The sequence below is a fragment of the Danio rerio genome, chromosome 23 (assembly GCF_052040795.2).
Source record: "Danio rerio strain M-AB ecotype USA chromosome 23, GRCz13ab, whole genome shotgun sequence".
In the NCBI taxonomy this organism is placed as follows: domain Eukaryota; kingdom Metazoa; phylum Chordata; class Actinopteri; order Cypriniformes; family Danionidae; genus Danio; species Danio rerio.
Genome location: NC_141043.1, coordinates 495,967 through 513,306, shown reverse-complemented (window position 1 = coordinate 513,306; position 17,340 = coordinate 495,967). Strand labels below are relative to the sequence as shown.

At 38.1% G+C, this 17,340-nt stretch overlaps 1 protein-coding gene across 1 annotated transcript in view; it reads left to right on the top strand.

The window, feature by feature from the left end:
* Positions 1 to 872: 872 nt before the first annotated feature.
* Positions 873 to 17,340, top strand: part of tspan2b (tetraspanin 2b) — a 33,323-nt gene continuing 16,855 nt past the window's right edge. The window contains exons 1-2 of the mRNA XM_087306379.2: positions 873 to 1,033; positions 15,752 to 15,851. Of these exons, the coding sequence (XP_087162505.1) occupies positions 965 to 1,033; positions 15,752 to 15,851 (169 nt within the window). The 5' untranslated portion in view covers positions 873 to 964. The remainder of the gene's footprint in view (positions 1,034 to 15,751; positions 15,852 to 17,340) is intronic.

The window sequence follows — 17,340 nt, the reverse complement described above, 5'->3', positions numbered from 1 at the left end:
CACTGACTCGTCTTCTGCAGAAACATTCCTAATGTCAAACATTTGCGAAAGGTAAGAACTAAAACCCTCTCTGTACCTGTAGAGATGGACGGTCCTCAGTGCTGCAGCCTCTGTCTGTCTCTGTGCAGCTGCTGGTGTCTCTGACTGGAGCAGTGCTGGTCAGGACACCTCATCTTCTTTTGTGACCAATTTCAGCGTTGATCTCCATGAACAATACAGAAGAAGAAACTAGTCATTTAATTAAAAACTCATGACAACAATGAGCGAGGCAAGCACTAATGTGTGATAATGTGTAAACTACAACCAAAATGTGGATTTAACTTGCATCATAATCTATGGTGACAAAGATTGGCCCCTGCTGTCAGTATATCAAAGACATTTGTGGTGTTTTTAGGAATTAATGAGTGTATTTTTACACAAAAACTTTGTTAACATTCAGAAAAAAATCATCAGTTCAGGTCTAACCAGCAGTCCAATAGCAGCAAGTGCAGGAATAAGGTATAAAGTGCAGTTACAGAAAAACTATGGTGATGTTTACAGATGGATGTACTATGAACATTATGTACAGGTTGTATTAAAGTAAAAAGTCACCTAACTTGAAGATAAAATGGTTGTTTTAGGTTTGCATTTTGTTATTTTTCAACAGGAGTGTTCAATAAAACAGTCTTTAAAAGTAAAAGTCTCTGCTTTGGCCGTCAAAGAAGCGCGTGTGTGTGTGTGTGTGTGTGTGTGTGTGTGTGTGTTTGTGTGTGTGTGTGTGTGTGTGTCGAATTGTCCCTCCCGAACCCCCATTCGAGCCCCGCCCACAGTCTGTTTAGGGGCGTGGGTATGGGCGTGGCTTGTGCAGATGTTGACAGAGCCCGGGCAGTTCCGCAGCATCTCCTCCACTCACACACACACACACACACGCGCGCGCTCTCTCTAACCGGACTCTTCTTATATTTCTTCTTCTTCTTCAGTCATCATGGGTAAAGTCGAGGGAGGAATGAAATGTGTCAAATTCCTGCTCTTTATCTTCAACTTTATATTCTGGGTAAGTCACGCAGACTGCACACACATTCACACATTCACAACACTGGAGTGTTCAATAATACAGTAGTGAATTTAAAAAAGGTTACCACAGATTAATAACAATGTGGTGCTGTTATGAGTTATGAGATGATATTGTTGAATATTGTGTGTAAAATCGCATGTAAGAATGACTTGAAAACAACTCCAGCCTGATGTTATTGACTGTCAGCAGTGTGATGTTCTCTATTATAGTCATTGGCTGATCATATGATTTACCTGTTCAGAGTTTAACTACAATACTTTTCTGAGGTTACATTAAGAAGAGCGAATATATCGTAGCATTATTGTGCGGAGTTAATATATATATAGCATCGTGTAATCATAGGGTCAGTTCTGCGTGCACCTACAGGTCATGTATTTGTTCAGTGTGTGTGTGTGTGTGTGTTTACTGCTGGGCTTTAAAGCCTGTATCTGAGGGAGTCTGAGAGTCAGTGTTTGTACGACTCAAATCAGATTTTCCACAGGGGAAAATCCGCCCCTTTTTCCCCGGAGCGTGTGTTTGTTTGGCGGGCAGCAGCCGCGGACACTGGCGCTGGATGTTTGTATCTGTCTCCTCTCTGAAAGCGCAGGTTATTCACTGCTTTCACGCGTTCGTTCGTTCATTGACTATTACTACGGTGGCTGAGAGAGTTTAACGCGCTGCAGTTCCAGAAGACACGTGGAAACAGAAAAACAGCAGCAGATTAGTTTTTCTCAGTGACTTTGGTGCATTTCTCACAAGACTATTTACATTTGCACAAGGGTTAATGCATTACTTAAAACAATTAGTCAATTAGTCAAAATCTTGCAGAGCATTTATTAATAATCATAGGTCAACATTTAGCAATGCATTATTATGATCCAAAGATGTGATTAACATTAGTTAATGCTGTAACAATTCACAACTTTATTCTCATGAACTAATGTTAACGAGAATAAATGAATAAATACTGTAATAAATATACTGTGCATTGTTTTTTTTCTTGTTAGAAAATACATGAACCACCTAAAGCACCATTGTTTTGAAGTGTTACAAATAATTAAATAAATATTTATAAATATAAAACAAACATTAAAGATAAATATCCAATATAAAATGTTTACAAATAAATATATAAAAAGTGATATAAATAATATAAAAATATGTATAAATATTAAAACATTCATGTATAATATTTACATATCATTTATATACATATTTAAATGACTATTTAATAAATATAATATAAATAATAATCTAAAATAAATATGAATAACATAAAAATATCTAAATAATATAAAATAAATATTTATACAAATAAGATATAAATATAAAAAATATGTTATAATAATAGTAATTATAAAACAAAAAATATTAATAAATATAAAATGTAAAAATATCTATAAATGTAAATATAAAAAATATAAATTATAAATATTAAAATATGTATAAGTATTTAAATATTGATAATATTTATTTATTATTTAAATACATTTTTAAATAATTATTTAATACATAAAATATAAATATAAATTGTACATAAATTATAAATGTTAAAACTTTTACAAATATTTATTTATTTATTTATTTAAATACTTATTTAATAAGCATTTATAGATATAAAATATAAATATAACAAAGTAAATATAAAAATAATATAAATTATGAATATACAAATATTTATACATATTTTTATTTATTTATATAAATATTTTAAATACCTATTTAATAAGAATTTATAAACATAAAAATATAAATATAAACACATATAAGTATAAAAATATTTATGCTTTTTTATTTATTTATAAAAATATTTAAATACATATTTATAAATATTTATAAATATAAAAATATAAAATGTAAAAATATCTTAAAAAATTTAAATGATAAATATAAAAAAAGTATTTAAATATTTATGTATTTGCTTTTTTTTTTTGCTGCTAATTTAAATTCCGTCAATGAAGCCAATACTACTTTATAGGAAAGTCCTTACAACCACAGATTTCACTGTTTCCTCTTCAGAAATGTAAGCAATGGCAGTTTACATATAGCTACTCATGACATTCACTACCAGTGTCTGAGTGGAAAATAAATCCTGCTGCAGACTTTCATTCCAAGCATTCATTTATCCGAGCTCATCCAAACAGCGATCCCAAACATGCACACTTCAGTCAAGGGCAGCTCCTGCTTTAGTTTTTTCCATCTGCAATGTGCTTCAGTGCTTTAAAAGCGCCTTGTGAAGAAATTCCACAACTTTCCAGCACAAATGCCAAAGCTCTGGTGGCAATGCAAGACACATTCCTCCCTATTAGACCATCCAGATGACCACTGCTTAAGCTTTAGTCTCATTTATTTGATATAGTTCAGTGTGGAGCTACAAAAATAGAAACACCAGTGAAAAGAACAAGCTTAATTCTGGTCCTTTCCGTGGCCACAGGTGTGTAAAATCCAGCATCTCTGCATGTAGACGCTTATACAAACATTTGTGAAAGAACGGGTCTGTCTGGTTTGGTGTGAGGAACTAAATGCAGAAACCAAAAGAGTTCAGTTTAAATAAAAAGAAAAGAAAACAGCTCAGACTACTAACCTATAAACAAACTGTTAAACTTAGACTGGACATTACAGCACACAGGGAATGGCTACAAGACAGAGAACACTGAGGTAATAAATAAATAAGGATAGAAATGCATCTTCATTAAAGCCATTATGATCTTAAATATAGTGATATGCAAATTAAGTTAGGTTTATTTGACTAGATATACTACATTTAATTGAATTAATATTATTATTAACAGAAACATATGCTATATATCGTATTTGGCTCTCATATTATTTGATATGGAGGCTGTAAAGCATCATTATTAGCACACAAGTCTCTGTGATTAATTTATAGGCGAAATGAACCATCTGTTGCCATATAGACATCATTCTAAAACATGAATGTGTGTGTAACATACTCTCTCCCAAACATAAAAACTATGTGTCTTTGTAAACAAAACCTTGTAAAAACGCTATAGATTTCTATTATTTTCACAGAGAAACACTACAGCGCTGCGTCTCTGTTCTTACAGCTGCTATCTGATATTAATTTAACAATTTAATTTCATCATTTCACGATTAAAAATAAAGCCAAACTAAAAAATGTAAATAAAACAAAACAAACATCTCAGTCTGTCATCTGTGGCCTTCTGTTGCTTATGCATTTGCGCTTGTATATCTGACACTCCTATTGCTCACAACACCTGCGCTCTCACCTTTATCTTTTACATTTTGGGAGGTGTAAAATTAACATATGTGGTTTTGACAACCATACACATTTAGAACTGTGCAATTTCATCTGGAGAACACCTCCTGAAGTGCTATGAGCACTCATATTTATATACATCTCAAATGCATTTCGAAGGGTATTTCCACCTGCCTATATCCTAATCAGATAGCTTGTCTGATCAGAAACAATTAATGACGTGACCAAGTGTAAACAGACCCATACATTATACTGACCTGACTGCATTGTGCCAAGGGAACGTTTAATGAAGGGGGATTTATAATGTGAGGCTGTTTGTGAAAGTAATGGACTGGCCTGCACAGAGTCCCGACCTCAACCTGAATAAACAGCCTTTGGATAAAACAGAGCAGAGAGTTTGAGTCTTAATGTTGTGTTTTAAAATGGTCCAGAATGGTCAAAATTCCCACAAACACACTCCTGGAGCTTGTTGAAAGAAGAGCTGAAGATATTATGTCTGCTTCTTTAACAGAAGAGAAAGCAAACCCAATTAAAACATGGATGTGTAAGATGGTGTGGAGGAAATGGACTGGCCTGGACTCAGTGCTGACCTCAACCTGAATGAATAGCTGAATAGAGAGTGTGTGCCTTAATGATGTTCCTCAAAATGATCCAGAATGGTCAAAGTTCCCACAAACACACTCCTGGAGCTAATTAGCAGTTTTCTTTATTTTGTGATGCATGGTTTTATTTTTCCTCATTTTTCTGGTTTGAGGACTTTGATCTTTCTCCCAACAACTTTTAACCTTGAAAAGTTGTCAAAAGTGACATATAAAGTGCTGTATAGTGTGTGCTGGTGTTGTATATTTCTCTACAGAAAGCTTGTAATACAGTGCAGCACATGTTCTGCTAATCTACACTCTTATTCCTCTACATATTATTATCTCAAACCACTAAAATGTCAATAAAAGTCACTTTGTTAATGTGTAGAGTTGAATTATGAGCATCAGGAGTGGACAGAGCAGAGATCAACATCCCATAATGCAGTTCACCACCACTAATAAACCTAAAATACAGTATTTTTTACAGTGCAGTTGTTGTTATCCACTGTATGGATTTTATCAAAGCACTGAAGATGTCAACCCTTAATCCCATAATTCAGAAGAAGCAGATATTGAATCTTGGATTAGCAGTTCTCCTCCAGCTGTGGCTGGAATAGCTTGATTAATTTAAGGAAATCTCTGCACGGGAGCTCGGCTTTGTTCGGTTTGACACAAAAACCTAAATAGTGCCTTTTTTCCAGCCTATAACCTCTGGTTGTCAAGCTGGCAGCTCAGATATGGAAAATGGGCACAGTCCGACTAGACAGAGCAGGACGGAGAGCGGAAATTATGGAGGAAACTGATCTCTGAGCTGTTTAGAGCGGCTCTAATCTGGCTGATGCTATCGCTCATGATCGCTAACGGTTTGTTTGTTTGTTGTTAGCTTGTTGACTGTTTGTTAATTATATCCAGTGACAGTCATTAAGGAATATTCTGAGTTCAGTTAAATATTAAAGATGCAGTATGCAATTTTCCTTCGTGCACTATAAAAAATATTCAGAAATTAATATTATTTTGCTTTATTATTATTATTATTATTTATTTTTTTAATAGTAGAAGTATCATTATTATTGTTATTATTATTATTATTTTTTTAATTTTTTTTTTTATTAATAGTAGTAGTATTATTAGTATTATTATTATTGTTGTAATTATTATTATTATTATTGTTGTTATTACTATTATTATTATTATAGTTATTATTATTATTATAATTATTATTATTAATAATAGTATTATTATTAGTATTATTATTATTGTTGTTGTTATTATTATTATTATTATTATTATTATTATTAATAATAATAATAGTATTATTATTAGTATTATTATTATTGTTGTTATTACTATTATTATTATTATAGTTATTATTATTATTATTATTATTATTATTATTAATAATAGTATTATTATTAGTATTATTATTATTGTTGTTGTTATTATTATTATTATTATTAATAATAATAATAGTAGTAGTAGTATTATTATTAGTATTATTATTGTTGTTATTATTATTATTAGTTTATTAGTTTGCATAAACTATCCAATTATGCAAAAATCACTTTTATTAGGGGTTTAAATATAGTCGTATGTCAGCAGTGTGTGAGTATCTCCAGCAGCGGTCTCTAATGCTGATCATGAGTTAATTGTGTTTGTTCTTGATGCAGAAACACTTTGATTGACATTCTCCCTTTCTACGTGTCATCAGAGGGGGAAAGCCCCGCCCACTAGTGCCCATCTCTCCATCTCATTAGCATAAACAGCAGCTCTGAGTGAGAAGCAGCCGTCTGTCCATTAGCCATTAGAGTGTTTGAATCGGCCACTATGCTGACACGCAGGTGTCTGTAGCTCCGCCCTCTTCTGAAAAGAGCTCAATCTCATTTGCATTTAAAGCGACAGTCACCAAAACACCACAATTAAGATCAAAGCCTGCTAGGGTCAGTTTCAGAGAGCTGGAGAACATCATCTGTGTGCTGTTCTCAGCTCAAACACACACACTAGAGACACCAGAGATTGTATAAATCACTTTAAGCTAAATTATATTGAAATAAAAATGTATTGTCTTACTTAAAAGGAAACAGACATTTGGTTTGTTGTTTGCTATTTGTGTATGCAGCACTACCTATAAATCCAGACGGGATATCGTGAATCATATTCCTCCGATGAGTGCTGAATTGATTTAATCAATTATTAACAGCGCTGTCAGATTGTACATCTGTAGACTGTCAGATGAAACCAAGAACCGGAAGGCAGGAGTGAGATAAAAAGTGTCTCCAATAACACATGAACACACACACACACACACACACACAGCACAACAAACTAAAAGCCTGCGCTGTTCTGCGATGGGAATAATCCGGCTGTTGAGCCTCAGACAGAAAAAGGGAAACAGATTTATTATTTTTGGCTCCGCAGCTGCTGCGTGCTATTATTAGTGAACAGTTAGGTTCCTTAAAAAGGGGCAGTTCACACAAAACATTATTTACTCTCCCTCAAGTGGTTATAAACTACTTTCTGTTGAACACAAAAGAAGATATTTTGAAGAATGCTGAAAACTTGTAACCATTGACTTCCATTGTAGAAAAAAACTAATGGAAGTCGATGGTTACAGGTTTTAGCATTCTTCAAAATACCTGACAAAAGTGTTGTTGCCTATCCAAGTTTTAAAAACAGCACATAATAACTGGACTTCTAGTTGCTGATTTGGTGTCAGAAGTGTCTCTATGAAAGGTGAAGGCCTCTAGATTTTGCTGATTTGAGCTCAGTAAATCTGATCATGTCTTGATGTTGACTGATTTGATGAGGACAGTGCGGTCTGACTCTGCTCAGACTAAAGTCTCATCACTGAACAGAAATAATGTCCAGTATAGAATATAAAGTCCTGCTGCAGTGGAGACAGAATGAATATTGTGTCTGACTCCATCATGAGCTTGGAGGACTGCATCCATACATCTCTGACATGACTCACATCACTGATTAATAAAGTCATCTGGAATGAAGAAGAAAGCCTTCAGCAGGATCCCAGAGTTCATCAAGACTCTCTGTGTTCATCTTCAACACCTCCTCCTTCATCATTCTCAATAATGTTGATGTCTGGTGACTGGGCTGGCCAATCCTGGAGCACTCTCTGCTTTCAGGAGCTTTGATGTGGAGGCTGGAGTATGAGGAGCGCTATCCTGCTGGAGAATTGTCCCTCTCCTGTGGTTTGTAATGTAATGGGCAGCACAGATGTCTTGACACCTCAGGTTGTTGATGTTGATCATCCACTCTGCAGATCCCCATACTGAATGAACCCCAAACCATGATGTCTCCTTCACCAAACTTGACTGATTTCTGTGAGAATCTTGGTCCATGCTGGTTCCAGTAGGTCTTCTGCAGTATTGGTGATGATTGGGATGCAGATCAGCAGATAAATCCACCTTCTGCTGCTCTTACAACTGAGATCCAGCACAAGTCTTCTGTCCGGTATCTTCTTGTGTCTTGTTTCTCATCCAAGTATCTAAATATGCTTAAATCAAGAAGCATTTTTGCGGTGTATGTTGTTTTGCATCAAGTGAATAATGAGCGAATGATGACAGAATGAGCATTGTTGAGTGAACTGACCCTTTAAACCATGTTCAGATCTAATAAATAAACATTTAAACATGTCCAGTCATTAGTCCAGGAGTTGAGCGTTATGGGTCAGTGTTATAAATCAAAGTTGACCGGGCTCATAGAGTATCTGTTAATCAGCAGCAGTGTGTGAGTGCATCCGCAGAGAGAAGCACATTAGTGGAGGAAGAGGAGCAGGAGTTATGATGCCGGCAGCACAGGAGTGGCTTTGTGGTGAACACCATTAGGCGTTTAAAAGACTTCAGGTCTTCGGAGATGTGTGGGTGTGTGTGTGTGAAGTGAAGCAGTGGTGGTTGAGTCTCCCAGTAGGGCCATTTCCACACACTCGTCTCCTTCCTTAAACATCATCTAAATATTACAATCTGGTGATCTATGTTTATTATTTTATTAATATAACTTCTGGCGATGCCTCACAGCAAGAAGGTCGCTGGTTTGAGCCTCGGTTGGGTCAGTTGGCATTTCTGTGTTTGCATGTTCTCCCAGCGTTCCCGTGGGTTTCCTCCGGGTGCTCCGGTTACCCCCACAGTCCAAACACATGCACTATAGGGGAATTGAGTAGGCTAAAATTGTCCATAGTGTATGTGTGTGAATGAGAGTGTATGGGTGTTCCCCAGCAATGGGTTGCAGCTGGAAGGGCATCATATGCTGGATAAGTTGGTGGTTCATTCCACTGTGGCGACACCAGATTAATAAAGGGACTAAGCCGAAAATGAATGAATGAATGAATTAATATATTACTTCTAGGAATAATAAACAAGTCAAACAAGTCAAAATAGTTCAGATAATATAATTACAAAGCAGCAGTGTGTGCATTCATACCCAGAACAGACAGTTAATCTCCATAATCACAGTATTATTTATGATTATCATGCATCGTCAGGCAAGTTTCATAATCATGACAGGCCTGTAGATGAACTTTCATAGCAGGCAAATTAAATATACTCATGAGTTTATCTGAGCTGTTATGACCGAGGGAGTTTACCTTTTACAAGTCCACATGGGTCAGGAGTGCCCATAGTGGCTGAAACACCCTTGTGCATATGCGTGCACTTCTGTGTGTGTGTGTGTGTGTGTGTGTGTGTGTGTGTGTGTGTGTGTGTGTGTGTGTGTGTGTGTGTGTGTGTGTGTGTGTGTGTGTGTGTGTGTGCGTGCGCGCCTAAGGTTGGCAGATGAAAAGGACTGGAAAAGAAGTGGAAAACTGGTGATGGAGAGGGTTTTTATGCGCTCACTGCATTTTATACGTCATTTCTCAGTTATTGCACATGGAAAACGCTGCACTATTACATGTAAATAACTGTAAATGGACAGATTTTATAAATGAGATAGCTTATAATGATATAGTATTCATCATTTATTTATAGTAGTATATGATAACTCATTAAAATCATATATTTATGGTGGTTAATGTGAAAGTTTCTATGTAATATGATCATTTTTTCATAATTAACAAATAAATAAATGATCAACTGTGGTAATATACTGTAGTTTAATTATTTATTTTACTATAAAGTCTATTTGTGGGCATCAGAGTGGTGTAGTAAGTTGCATGATCGCCTCACAGCAAGAAGGTCGCTGGTTTGAGTCTCGGCTGGGTCAGTTGGTGTTTCTGTGTGGAGTTTGCATGTTCTCCCCGTGTTGGCGTGGGTTTCCTCCGGGTGCTCCGGTTTCCACCACAGTCCAAACACATGCGCTATAGGGGAACTGATCAACTACATTGGTTGTAGTTTATGAGTGTGAGAGTGTATGGGTGTTTCCCAGTACTGAGTTGCAGCCGGAAGGGCTTCCACTGTGTAAAACATGCTGGAATAGTTGGCGGTTCATTCCGCTGTGGTGATAAATAAGGGATTAAGCCTAATGTTACATTTTTATAACATTCATTCACTAACATTTATTCACATCAATGTTCTAATAATGTTTTTTTGTCACTGTTACAAGAATGAAACATTATTTTAAAGCTTTCATGAAGTGCTTTGAAATGTGCATTTTTTATTGGGTGTTTGACGTTAACTCAACTGAAAACACAAAGAGAGGGCGGGGCATAGAGTAGCTCCTCCCATTTATCAAAAGCTGCTAATGGTGTTTTGTTGAACACAAAAAAAGATATTTTGAAGAATGTTGGAAAATTGCAACCATTAACTTCCATAGTTTTTGTTTTTCCTACAATGAAAGTCAATGGTTACTGGTTTTCAACATTCTTCAAAATGTCTTTTTTTGTGTTCAAGACGTAATGTAGTGTGTATTCATATAGCGCATTTATAATGTATGGTCATACACCCAAATCGCTTCACAATCATGAGGGGGGGGGGGGGGGGGGGTCTCTCCACACCACCACCAGTGTGTAGCTCCACTGGGATGATGCTCCGGCAGCCACAGGACACCAGCGCCAGTGCTATACCACACACCAGCTATAGGTGGAGTGGAGAGACAGTGATATAGCCTATTCAGTGGATGGGGATAGTTGGGAGGCCAGTAAGGGCTGATAGTGGGAATTTGGCCAGGATACCGGGATTACACCCCTACTCTTTACCAGAAGTGCCCTGGGATTATTAATGAGCTCGGTTTAACGTCTCATCTGAAAGACGGCGCTCACTGACAGTATAGAGTCCCCTTCACTGGGGCATTAGGACTCACACAGACCACAGGTTGAGCACCCCCTGCTGGCCTCACTAACACCACTTCCAACAGCAGCCTAGTGTTCCTGTGTGGTCTCCCATCCAGACACTGACCAGCCTCAGCCCTGCTTAGCTTCAGTGAGGGAGCGCTCTTGGGTTGCTGGTTAATATGGCTGTGAATAGAAGATAGACACTCAAACTGATAGGGAAGCAGTAAATGATGACAGAATGTTAATTTTTCGGTGAACTGACCCTTTCAGATCCTTAAGTTGACCCTTAGGTTTTTTCATGCGACCAAACTTTCACTGAGGCTTCTGCAACCCTAACGCTTCTGTAAGCACACATAAGGGCTTTTGTGCAGCCGGAGCCTGTGTGTTTTCCAGCAGCAGATGTAATCAGCTTTTACTGGGTTTGACTTGACCAGTTCTCTCATTATTTTCCCTCTTTCTGTTTGTCTTTATAAAGTCTCAGTTTAACATGTTCCACCCTGTTTTCCAGCAAATCACTGCAGTAAGCTCTTCATTAGAGGCGTATGAGCTGCGGTTTATATTGTGTTCAACACCAACAAAGACGCGTCTGCTGGTTTACTCGGGCCGCTTTCTTCCTCAGTGCAAAGGAAAACTCCAGTTGTTACCAAGATGAATGGAAATTGCATTAAAATCTGCTTTGATTTTTGACTTGAGGACACTGTAAAAGCTTTATTAAACTTGAGACAGCTGATCTGTTTTCCATGCGTGTGAATTAAACTATAAAAGCACACAATAGGCGTGCTGACATCACATTAACTGACATGAAAAAACCTCTGCAGTACTTTTTTGTTTGTCACTCTTGTTTTAGCATGGAATTGTGGGGCGGCACGGTGGCTCAGTGGCTAGTGCTGTCGTCTCACTGCAAGAAGGTTGCTGGCTGGGTCAGTTGGTGTTTCTGAGTTTGCATGTTCTCCCCGTGTTGGCGTGGGTTTCCTCCGGGTGCTCCGGTTTCCCCCACAGTCCAAACACATGCACTATAGGGGAACTGATCAACTACACTGGCCGTAGTGTATGAGTGTGTGTGTGTGAATGAGTGTGTATGGGTGTTTCCCAGTACTGGGTTGCAGCTAGAAGAGCATCTGCTGTGTGAAACATATGCTGGAATAGTTGGCGGTTCATTCCGCTGTGGCGACCTCTGATAAATAAGCTAAAGGAAAATGAGTGGATGAATATGTTGCTCTCGGATATTGGATTATCGGCTCATTCACAGGTTTATTCTTTGAAAACAGTCTGTGTGTGTGTGTGTGTGTGTGTGTGTGTGTTTTTGCCAATGTCAGCTCGCACATGCAGATCGTTTCAAAATGGACAAATATTTTGGGAGTAATATACAAATGGAACAGGCATGCAGATACACACACTCGTCCATTGTCTTGTCTAGCAAGTGTGTATGTGTGTGAGACAGACAGTTGGTCCTTTGTCCCCTAGATAAAGCGTAATGCCCAGAGGAGGTGTGTGTGCGTGTGTGCACGTGAGTGTGTGTGTGTGTGAGCAGGGAGTGGCAGAGCTGATGTCAGGCCGGATGATGTTACACTGCATTGGGGTTACTGAGTGTTTTAAGGGTCTGTGTGTCCCGTGGGGTGTGTGTGTGTGTGTGTGTGTGTGTGTGTGTGTGTGTGTGTGTGTGTGTGTGTGTGACAGCTGGAGGAGAGGCTGAGGAAAGTGCAGCTTGTCTTGCATCAGCCTCATGAATTTGCTTTTAAACAGACATATAATCAGATTTTACCCCTCGGCACTTCCCCAGCAGACATGGGAGGTGTTATTACTGTTAAAGTGACCATTTTGGGTTAATTTAAAGGTTTGAATAGGTTAAAAATTGAATATTTGTAAAGAGTTGAGCCCTCACTGATCTCTCCTTTATATTATATGTGCTACAGGATGCTTTACAGTAATATATCTGTGCAGATACAGAAGATCAACGGTTCAAATCGAGCAACAACACTGAAGATCACAGCACAACTATTATTAGCACACTTAGTGATTAATTAGCACAAAATATTTATGACAGTAATTTTATTCCATACTATAGTGCATGTGTTTGGACTGTGGGTGAAACCGGAGCACCTGGAGGAAACCCACACCAACACGGGGAGAACATGAGATTACTTATATTATTGGGGTGCGAGTTGTTTTGTCATATCACCTAGCTCTACTTTGTTCTGATTGGTCACATGGCCTTACTCTTATCTGATTGGCCAGATGGCTCTACACTTAAACAATTGACTTTACTCTGATTGGTCAGATGACTCTACTCTATTCTTATTGGTCTGATGACTCTACTCCGCTCTAAATGGTCAGATGACTCTACTCTACTTTTATTGGTCTGACTCTACTCCGCTCTGATTGGTCAGATGACTCTACTCTATTCTTATTGGTCTGACTCTACTCCGCTCTGATTGGTCAGATGACTCTACTCTATTCTTATTGGTCTGACTATACTCCGCTCTGATTGGTCAGATGACTCTACTCTGATTGGTCAGATGACTGTAATCTACTCTGATTGGTCTGATTGGTCAGATGATTCTAATCTACTCTGATTGGTCAGATGACTCTACTCTGATTGGTCAGATGACTGTAATCTACTCTGATTGGTCAGATGATTCTAATCTACTCTGATTGGTCAGATGACTCTACTCTGATTGGACAGATGACTAATTTACTCTGATTGGTCAGATGACTGTAATTTACTCTGATTTGTCAGATGACTGTAATCTTCTCTGATTGGTCAGATTGGTCAGATGATTCTAATCTACTCTGATTGGTCAGATGATTCTAATTTACTCTGATTGGTCTGATGACTCTACTCTGATTGGTCAGATGACTCTACACTGATTGGTCAGATGACTGTAATTTACTCTGATTGGTCTGATGACTCTACTCCGCTCTGATTGGTCAGATGACTCTACTCTGATTGGTCAGATGACTCTACACTGATTGGTCAGATGACTGTAATTTACTCTGATTGGTCAGATGACTCTACTTTGGTCAGATCACTTTAATCTACTCTAATTGGTCAGATGACTCTGCTCTGCGTTGATTGGTAAGATAAATCTGCCCTGAATGGTCAAATAATCCTTCTGATTGGTCAGATGTTCTTCTCCTTGATTGGTCGAGTGGCACAGACAGTCATGAGCACTCGTAAGCACAGTGAAATGGACAGTAACAATGGCGTTTCACTGTGTTCATTCGGTTTAACAAGTCCTCGTGTCTGAGAAGTCTTGCAGGGTGAATTTGCTTTTCCATCTGAAGGCCAAAGTAGACATAGTTCACCATCAGCCGATGAATAAACGTAGAAGGACATCATACACATTTGAACAAGCCAATGTAGACGCAGGACTGGATTATTGAGCATGTGTCTCTTATTAGAGCCAGTTATATTTACCAGCACATTAAAACATTTGCGACTATACACACTACATGAGAAATATATCCAGAAACATTATAGATGTGTGTGTTTTACTCTTTTATTAGGCCCAACAGTTGGAAAAATTGCCCCGGTGGTGGCAGGAGTCCAAAAGTGTAACACCGGGAGGGATGTTCACCCAAACATTCAATTTACTCACTATTAACTCTCACTCAAGGGATTATAAAGTTTCCTTATTCTGTTGAAGAAGACATTCACTAGATAGCTGAAAACCATTAGTAGTAAAAACAAATACTATGAAAGTCAATGGTCACAATAGTTCAACATTCTTCAAAATATCTACTCATAAATGTTTGAAACAGCTGACTAGTGAGTAAATAATGACGGAATCTTCCGTTTTGGGTGAGCTGTCCCTTTAAATCTAATGTGGCGGTCTACTCAGACGGATGGTCTTCTGGACGAGCTCTGACAGATGAGTGTCTGCTTTCTTTGTTAGCTGTAATTAGAGTTTATTTAAGAGTGACTGAATCCTACAGCCTGCTTTTCCTTTCATGGTTTGGCCTTCAGCCGTCGTCTCTCAGATTTAAGAGCTGAAGGATCCTGCCAGAGTGGAAAATATCTGTGCCACCTCTCCATAACTGCAGAAACAACACAAGACGGAGAGCACAGGCTGTTTCAGACATGGATAGCTTCAGTTCAGCTGAATTATCCTTGAAGTAATTCAGCATGTATTGTTGTTTGGTAGTTGTGTGTGTGTATCTCCAGCAGCGGTCTCTAATGCTGATCATGAGTTAATTGTGTTTGTTCTTGATGCAGAAACACTTTGATTGACATTCTCCCTTTGTACGTGTCATCAGAGGGGGAAAGCCCCGCCCACTAGTGCCCATCTCTCCATCTCATTAGCATAAACAGCAGGCCTGAGTGAGAAGCAGCCGTCTGTCCATTCGCCATTAGAGTGTTTGAGCTGCTGAAGATCATGTCAGCATAGACTAAGAGGATTATAGATGTGGAGTTCTAGATGAACAGCGACAGGAGCCACATAGACTGACTCACACTGAAGCACACATGCACAGCACTGACAACACACACACTGCTGTTTCACATCTGTCTGTAGCTCCGCCCACTTTTTTTAAAGAGCATCTCATTTGCATTTAAAGCAACAGTCACCAAAATGCTACAATTAGGATCAAAGCCTGAAAGAGTCATCATCTGTGTGCTGTTTATACACACACACATCATCAGAGACTCCAATATTGATGTCTTCTCTCTGTTTTTCCTGCAGTTGATGGGCTCTCTGGTTCTGGCAGTGGGTCTCTGGCTCCGACTGGATCCAAACACAGTGTCTCTTTTAGGAGAAGACGGACCTGATACCTTCTTCATCGGTGAGCAGTTAGCTGATTATATTTCATGACCGAATTTCCATAGTCATACAGATAAGGTTCAGTTTTGCATTATTACAGAAGGCAGAGTCTTGGGTAACTCTTTATTTTGATGCTCTATTTGAGTGTTAGTAGACGGTCTGCTTAATATCTGCTCGTTCCTTTCACTGACTATAAGAACTGACAGCCGTATCAGCCTGCAGCCCAAGACTGGTTACTCACTGAAGCTAAGCCGGACTGACCATGGGATGGGGGACCTTTTCAGGAGGTACACATTTGTACCTAAAAGGTCCATATTATTACCTCAAAAGTAGGTATTTGAACCTATAAAGTACAAAAGTGTTCCTCTTAAAATGTTTAGGTACTAATTTATATGTTTGCGGTAGCAATGTGGACCCTTTACGTATAAATGTGTACCTTTTAATAAGGTACCACCCCAGTGACAGCTCACGTTCCTTTATTTCTGAGAGTGTATTGTATGCTTTCAGTTTAGTTTCAAAATAGCATTTTATTTACTGTTTTGACAGCTTTGGTCTTATTTAATACTGCTCTTATTGCAGTTAAACAATGATTAAAATGAGTTTCAAAGGAGTAATAAGTTATAAGAAGTTATATTTTCTATTTTATCTAATTTATTTGTATTATTTGATTAATTATATACTGTATATGAGCAAAATCACATGAGCAGCAGTGCGTTGTAGCTGTATATCGCCACTGGTGGGAGGTGTGTGTTGGCACGAAGCCACAAGCTGAGTGCCTTAGTGCCCCACTAGTGCTGATATACCACCATATGGCGCTGCTACTCGTGTGATATTGCATTTATACAACGGTTTGACAGCATAATCGTGTATATAAAAATAAAATCAAACATCGAGAGTCTCAAAACCTTTTTTGTATGAGGAACTACTTTATTCCGCCAGTTCATTCACATCTGCAGCTGACGTCAGAACGGCAGAAGCCGTTACTCATTCACCAACATCCCTGTAGAGCTAGTTTTCGAGTGATTCTCTAGCGTAATGTCTAAAGTGAGGACAGAACAGCTGATTTTGCTCACATTTTAAGGCTGAACAGCATGAAATGCCACCAGTTTACAGAGATTTCCCAGTATTTCTCTGCTGCAGTCAGGAGATCACAATAATTAACCCTGAAAAAGCCAAAGCAAAGCAAACACTAGCAGATTACTATGGTATAAATACAGCACTACAACATACAAAAGCGAGAGATGGACTTAGAGTGTCACTTACCTGTTGAATAATGATTTGATCAGCTGTAGTTTGAAATTACACAGTTTTACTTCCAAAAGGGCTTATTATGCGGTCTCTGTCGCCATCTTGTGGCGGGGCGTCTACCGTCTTTGCTCTGCTCAGTATGACAGGCTGATGGCCACCGATGTGCAGTCTTTTAGAAATTATGAATATTTAAAATAGGCACTATCCTTATAAATAAACTGCATAGCTACATTCTAAACTACAACATTCTCACCTAAAAAGTA